The sequence below is a fragment of the Neophocaena asiaeorientalis genome, unplaced genomic scaffold (assembly GCF_003031525.2).
Source record: "Neophocaena asiaeorientalis asiaeorientalis breed wild unplaced genomic scaffold, Neophocaena_asiaeorientalis_V1.1 scaffold388, whole genome shotgun sequence".
NCBI classification, from domain to species: Eukaryota; Metazoa; Chordata; class Mammalia; order Artiodactyla; family Phocoenidae; genus Neophocaena; species Neophocaena asiaeorientalis.
Genome location: NW_020172738.1, coordinates 1,273,221 through 1,280,856, shown reverse-complemented (window position 1 = coordinate 1,280,856; position 7,636 = coordinate 1,273,221). Strand labels below are relative to the sequence as shown.

General features: G+C 41.8%; 1 protein-coding gene across 1 annotated transcript in view; it reads right to left on the bottom strand.

The window, feature by feature from the left end:
- Window positions 1-1,343: 1,343 nt before the first annotated feature.
- The window catches only part of PDE6D (phosphodiesterase 6D), a 53,277-nt gene continuing 46,984 nt past the window's right edge, over window positions 1,344-7,636 (bottom strand). Inside the window, exons 2-5 of the mRNA XM_024740539.1 lie at window positions 5,337-5,425; window positions 4,661-4,786; window positions 3,818-3,923; window positions 1,344-1,937 (exon numbers count right to left, since the gene is read on the bottom strand). Coding sequence (XP_024596307.1) covers window positions 1,856-1,937; window positions 3,818-3,923; window positions 4,661-4,786; window positions 5,337-5,425 — 403 coding nt within the window. The 3' untranslated portion in view covers window positions 1,344-1,855. The remainder of the gene's footprint in view (window positions 1,938-3,817; window positions 3,924-4,660; window positions 4,787-5,336; window positions 5,426-7,636) is intronic.

Here is a 7,636-nt window from a genome sequence, read left to right as displayed (position 1 = left end):
CCCACGCTTGGAACCCCTTGATCAGTATTGTGCCTGAAGCACACGCTTCTTTTGTCTTGCTTGTTTCATGATAAAATGAGAAATTTTGCCTGAGTACATGTACCTGGAGAGATGGCAAGCTTCTAAGAACGACTGGACTATGATTCTTTTTGTTTTTCTCAGAGCGGCTAGCAAAGAAGTGTGTCCCTGACTGTTGGCTGGGTGAGTGAGTGGAGAATGGCAGTGAAGGTGGTCTAAGCGGGTGGAGAAGCCTTCCCTGGGAAGTCCTTTCTCCATCAGAATGTGTCCAGGCTCCTGACAGCCTTCCCTGATGGGACTCTGGGGAGAAGATATAGTCCAGGAAAAGGGAAGGAGACAGGTTCACTCTGAGAAAAGACATGGCAGTTTTGGAAAGCAAAAGAAAAGCTTGATTCACTTTTACCTTGTTTTTTTTTTTTTTTAATCCAACCTTTGGTATTTAAAAATTAGCTTTTGAAGATAACAGATCTAATGTGAAGAATGGAGTCATCACTGAAAGATGGCGATAGTATACTAAAAATGTACTGCTTCTCCTCCCCACCCACATATGCAAACAGGCCCTTTGAGGTAACAGATGGAAGGAGAGCAGGAATCTAGAAGCAGGGGCTACACCAAGGAGAGCCCACCTCTCGGTGTATTTTCCCTCCTCTGGCCTCAGACCTTACTACAGGAGGAACCAGAAAACTTTTAATTGTTGGTATTTTATAAAGGACAGTGAAGGCTACTGGTAGCTCAGAGGTAAGTTCCTGAAAGAGAGCCCTTTTTAGTTTTCTCTCTATTGTCAGACTTGGAAGCACTGCAGATATAACTACTTCTCTGTCACGTGGGCTTCCTCTGATCACTGGTTTTAAGGCCTCTCAGCATCCCACCCCATCCTGGATGCCTTCCCATTGTTCTCCAGTTGAGTTTAGGGAGATCTTTTCTTCATTTTGTAACTTCTAGTTTCTCATTTAGGAATAAGAGTCCTTACTTTACCAACTTAGAACTTCTAACCTTTCTGGAAACTTCTTGAACAAATGCACATTATAAAAGAAGGGAAAAAGTTAAAAACAGTACAAACAAGCAGAGGGTGCATGTATGTTGTGGAAGAGAACCACGAAATATCACATCTAAAAGACAAATGTCAAGGTCATGGGTCTTGTTCAGGTATGTTGTACCTTCTTGGAAAGCAGCAACTGAAGCACTCAGGAACCACAAGATCTATCAGTTGATCTCTGGAGTAAAATATAGCTGTGATCCTACTGTCTGGTCTGTTAAATGTCTTTCTTCCCATCATGGAGCCAGGTTCACATTCCAAAAAAAGGAGAGATGAAAGCAATGCCATGCTAAAGACATAGGAATATTTTAATTCGTATGTTTTAATTCACTATGTAACAATAATATCACAGTCTATTTTACAAGTTAAATGTATGAGAATGTATGAAATAGAAATGGTAGGAAAAAACTAAATGTGGGTCAGGAACTTGAATTTTTCCAAAACCAGGGCCAAAGGAAGATGTGTTGCCTGCAGGGCCCAAGAAGGAGGCAGGGAGGGTGACGGGAACAGCTTGTGGTATGTGTTTGTCCCCGTGTCTACTCCAAAAAGGAGTTGAGGCATGCCCTCTGCCCTGGTCTGGGATTGGGAGTTTAATCTGGTCAGTTGAAGATGGTGGCTTGAGAGAAAAAAGCCATCTAGTTACCTACACAGAGCTGGTCCCCTGGTGGCCGCAGGTGGGTTTTGCCGTAGAGGGAATTAGGGGTGGAAGTGTCAAAAATCAAATGTATAGAGGAAAAAAGTAAACAGTTTCCTCCTTCCCCCTAAAAAAATGAATTCTTGAAATGCACACATATTCTTCTCTCAAACGTAGAAAAGTCTCACTCTGGATGTGCTTACAAGAAGATCGTCGTCAAAAAACTTTGTCTCTATGATAACATTTCCACTATAAGTAAGAAGAGAGGGCGAAAGAGTGAGCGCGTTAGACAACAGATCTCATTTCCACAAAGTGGTTTCAATCTGGGTCTGCTGGGCCTGTGGACATGCACTCACCTATAACCTTGGCTTGGGGAGAAATCTGTGTCCATATGGGGTTAGATGTCTAACATGACATTTAACCTATGTGACTAGGTAGGTCTTCTTCAAGTTCAGAAATCATAAGAGGGAGCATGTGTTAATCCACAGTATACCTAAGGCCCTTAGAGTGCTTTGCACACAGCAGTGCCTATAAATATGACTGACTTTCTGATTCACATGGAAACCTGCGGACATATCTTTTCCTATAAAACTTACTCTGGTGGACAGCTGTGGGTTGGCCTGTCCTGCATCTATTCTCCTCACTTTGAGTAACAGCACTCTGTTCTTCTCTTGGGGAACCACCCTATCTCCAGTCCATGGGTCAACCAAGTGGCTCCCCCCTTGCCTGGCAAAGGGGTGGGCACAGGATGTAATTTGGGCCAATCAGACTCTCTCCCCTGAGCAAGATCCTTCCCACAGCTGCTCCTTGAGGAAACCATCCACAGTTCCTGCCACCTGCATCTTTCGAGTTTCTCAGGTCTCAGCCCTACCCTTTCAACGCTGTCCTGTAAGCCAGAGTCAGTTTCTATGGCTTATGGCTTAAGAACCCCAAACAATACACCTGTATTGTATACAGTGTGCAATTTCATTTTTCTTGGTGGTTATCTCAGTGTTTCCAAATCAAACTACTCTTGTACTAAGTTAAAGGCAACAGTGGTACTACTCTGGGGTTCTAAAAAGTAAGACATAACTTAAATAAACTAAATATGTTATCACAGACTTAGTGGTGTTAATACCTGAAAGAAATCAGGCCTGGACAAGAATAAGTCAAATAATGGTTAATCAAATCTAAAAAAATGCCCTTCTACATATGACACTGTACTTTCCCAGGGTAATTAATATCCAGCAGATATCTTCTTGCTAGTAATTAATTATAAAATAGGTAAATAAGGAACTCAAGATCTGACTGGTTGATGGAATATAAAAATACCTACTATTATACAAATTAAAAATCTATTCAAGACTTATAAAATAAATAACCTCTATTTACAAATTCAATGTGGCTTTCATAGAGGACCTGTTTAAAGAGATGATCCAATATTGCACAATTATCTGTGTGAATAATTTGTTACTAGGCAATATTGCTAAAACTTTTAAAAGACTAAAATCTTTTCCCAAGAGAAAAATGGTAGGTAGGCAGTTATTGACTGACTTTTGGGGACAAAGGACAAACTAATTATTCTTTGAGCTGGAAGCATATCTATTAAAATTGTAAGCTAGTCTCTGAAAAACTATAACCAAATATTATCCTCTAAAACAGAATTAGGACTTTGCCAGATTCCACTGAAGGCCATTCAAACAAAGTACGGAGTAGCAGAAGTTTGATAGTAAGGAAAGGGAGCCAATTAGCATAGACTTAATATATATTATATGACAGTTTCCTTCCATATCATCTCATTTTATCCTCACTATACCTCTGTAAGAGATAATTATTAATTCTAGATTTAGAGAGGAGGAGAATAAGGCCCCCCTAGGTAAAGCACATTGTCCAAGATTACACAGCTAGTCATGGTTAATCAGGAATTTAGTCTAAAGGTTTAATCTGAAGTTTCTAATTCTTTCCATTCTATCACACTGTCTTTTTCACATGACAAAAGTCAGTAAGCTGTAACTTCGGATACCACTGGATACTCTTTTACCCTTGTTCTCAACCTAGATTGCCTGCCTGTTGAACGGGACCACGAGTCCCACGTGCCTGGAATTCCTGCTTCTAGACACCTCCACAGTTCCTGCGGCCCGCTCACTCACGTTAGCACGCTGGCTGGCATCATCTGGGACTCGGGCGCTGCCTCTATCAGGGACTGCCAGGTGTTTGTGGAGTTAGGGATCACAAAGCCAAACTCGAAGAACCATTCTGAAGGAAGAAGGAAAAGCAGGTGAGCTGGCACCCTGGGCAGAGTCTCAGGGCTCCATGTCCCCATCCTTTAGGGCAAGCCTCTTCCTACCCCAGGAAGCACCACTGAAGCCATCAGAAACTTCCCAGGCCAGAGGCATAAGAAAGGACATGGAAGCCCCCTTCAGGCTGTGTCCCCTGAACCACACTAGAGGCCTGCTCCCTATGCTCTGGGATCTAAAGCACTAGGGCCAGCAATATTTTCTTAGCAGTAGGCTGGATGTAAATTATATACATCCAGGAAGTATGGAAGTACAGAATAGGCCTTTTCACTTGGAATTTCAGCTCTAAGACACATATGTACACTCTTAGACTTCACGGTAAAAACTCAATGCAGAGTGGCCTTGCCAGTCAAATCTGTACAAGACTGTATGGAGAGCACTGTACCAGGCCCTAACCAGCAGCTTCCTTGTGACCATGTTATAATACCACGCCAGTGACAAAGCAGGCACCACCTTCAGGCCCTCCAGGGTCAGTAACCCTTTTGTTGGGCTCAGAGCCCCTTGTAGTTGCCAGCTTTGTTTTTGCTTCTTTTCGCCAGGGCTCCCCAGTCTGCCAGCGTGTAGGAACCCTATCACAAACTGAGTTGCAAAATAAATGTTATCAAAGCAGTGCTTTAGTTCACTGCGTCTTGACTTCTGTCCCTGTCCAGATTTTGTCCCTAAGCCCAGATTTCAGGCATGTTGGCAGCAGAATACCTTCTAGGCATTGCCCTTTGAAGTAAACTTTTTGTTCCAGGCGGAATTTTTCCATTTGCTCTGCTGAAGAGAAGTTCAATTCTCGAGACACTGCCTTGCACTTGAGGATTTTCTTGGGAACACGGGCTGGTAAAGAAAAAGAAATATTGAAAGCATTTCTGGGAGCTTCTTAGAGATGATTTAGAGCGTATATTATCTATGTTAAATTTCATAAAATGCCTTGGTAACAGAATTACACTTTAATTAAAGGCAGAGGTCCCAAACTGGTCCAGTGCATTTGACTGAAAGATCTTCAAGGAACAATAGATTTAGTGCATCTAAAGGCCTTACCCAGCTCCTCTTATCAGGAAAGGGGCTGAATGGGAACCTTCTTTCTATTCTGTTCCCTTGGTTTTTCTTTTATTTCAGGGAGATAAAAACACAAAGTTTCTTTCAGAAAAAAGTTGAGATCTTTGTATCTTTGGGTATGTTCTAATGCTAAAATTTCAGCACGAGGTGGGTTTTGGGAAGTAGGAGAAAGAAACATAAGAAAGAAACTAGACATCTCAGCACCACGTGGACTGACGTGCTATGCCTGCAGAGGCCCGTCCCCTGGTGGGTCTCCATTAACTCAGTTCCCTGATACCTAGGCCTGCTCTGCGTCATCAGCCCTGTGCAGACAAAGGGTGGAAAGTACCTTCATGCTCCACTCCAGGGACTGACAGGTCTTCTGTTCCTTGCCAGAGTATCTTCCCTGTCTCAGCATCCCGAAGGTTCATCCAATTTCTGATCAATATATTAAGGAAAAACAAGGCACTGAAGTGACTCCTCCTTTGTACTCTAGGTGTTTCAGATTTGCTCCTATCAACTCTTGTTTATTTTTTAGCAAGTGGGCCTGACTGCTAAGTGCCAAGAAAGCAAATAAGAATGTGTAGGAGAGGGACTTCCCTGGTGGTTCAGTGGTTAAGACTTCATGTTCCCAATGCAGGGGGCCCGGGTTTGATCCCGCATGCGGCAATGAAGATTCTGCATGCCGCAGCTAAGACCTGGCACAGCCAAATAAATATTTATTTAAAATATTTATTTAAAAAAAAAAGAATGTTTATTTAAAAAAAAAAAAGAATGTTTAGGAGAGTACAAAAGGCATTTAAAGGAAAAAGCAGAGACCCAGGGGAGATATTTTTGTCTACAACATGAGAACTCAGACTGTATACATCTAGAAATTGCAAGAAAGAGGTAGAAAATGAACAGTGCAAAATTTAAAATTTTCCAACAGAATACGACCAGCCAAGATAAAAGACCTAAAGAAACAGATATGAGAGAAATTCCAGTAAATGACTCAGGCAGATTGCCCTACAGTGAAGATCACAGTCCATAAGCTTTACTCACAAGTTCAGACCTCTCAAGTAGCTTTTTAGTGGCCTGCTCTTAAATATGAGAAGATAACCAAGGATCACTAGAAACTCAAGAAAGCATTTACTATGAAAGACAGACCAAAACAAAGAGGAAGAAAAGCAACTTAGAGGAAAAAAAAGACTACAGAGGAAGATATAAACTTTTAAAAATGAGCATTAAAAAACACAAAAACAACCAGCAAAACATAATCCTTACAGGGACTTCCCTGCTGGTCCGGTGGTAAAGAATCCACCTTACAATGCAGGGGACATGGGTTCGATCCCTGGTCAGGGAACTAACATTCCACATGCTGCGGGGCAACTAAGCCAGTGCACCACAACTACTGAGCTCATGCACCTCAACTAGAGAGCCCGAGTGTCACAAACTACACAGCCCGAGTGCCACAAACTACAGAGCCCACGTGCCCTGGAACCCACGCGCCATAACTACAGAGCCCATGCACCACAACTAGAGAGAATCCCGTGCACCGCAACAAAATATCCCACATGCCTCAACGAAGATCCCATGTGCCGCAACTAAGACCCGAAGCAGCCAAAAAAAAAAAACAACAAAAAAAACAAACTTAAAAAAAACATAATCCTTATAAATACTGTACTAAAAATAGTATACCATTGAATTTTGTGTATTTTAGGTGATTTTTCTTTGGCTCAAGGTTACAACTTTTGAGACTGGTCAACTGATAATCTCTTTCAGTCAGAAAATGCCTTCTAACTTACATATTTATATTTTCTTGTTTCTGTATTGCTCATCATACAATAAATGCATCAACAATACCAATTAAATAAAAAAAGTATGTTCAGAGGACAAAAAAAACTCTCGGAAATATACATTTTGATGGCAGAACCAAACAACTCCACAAACAACATTGGAAGACAAAGTTGAGAGATTAGTTCAGAAAGAAAAAGAAAAAGACTACAAGGATAAAAAACAGGAGAGTAAAGATGCAAAAACTGGACATCAGTACAAGAGGTTCAACATCTAACTAGCAGGAATTTGAGAAAGAAAACACCAAGGAGAGGAAGTCATCAAACAAATGAATTCAAGAAAAGGTCCAGCGAGGGCCCAACTCACATCATTGTGAACTTGCAGAACATCAAGGTTAAAGGGAAGCTTCCAGAGGGAAAATAAGTTGTTACGCAAAGGGTCAAAATCAGAATGAATGAGACTTTTCAACAGGGACTCTGGAGTACAGAAAAAAATGGAGCAGTGCCTTTAAAATTCTCAAGGAAATGATTCCTAAAACTAAAAAGACCTTTACTTTCGCAAGAAACGAATGGTGGGCTTCCCTGATGGTACAGTGGTTAAGAATCTGCCTGCCAATGCAGGGGACACAGGTTCGATCCCTGGTCCAGGAAGATCCCACATGCTGTGGAGTAACTAAGCCCGTGGGCCACAACTACTAGAGCCCACGCAACTAGAGCCCATGCTCCGCAACAAGAGAAGCCACCGCAATGACAAGCCTGCATACCACAACGAAGAGTAGCCCCTGCTCTCTGCAACTAGAGAAAGACCGCAAGCAGCAACAAAGACCCAAAGCAGCCCCAAAATAAATAAATAATTAATTAAAAAAAAAAAAAAAAA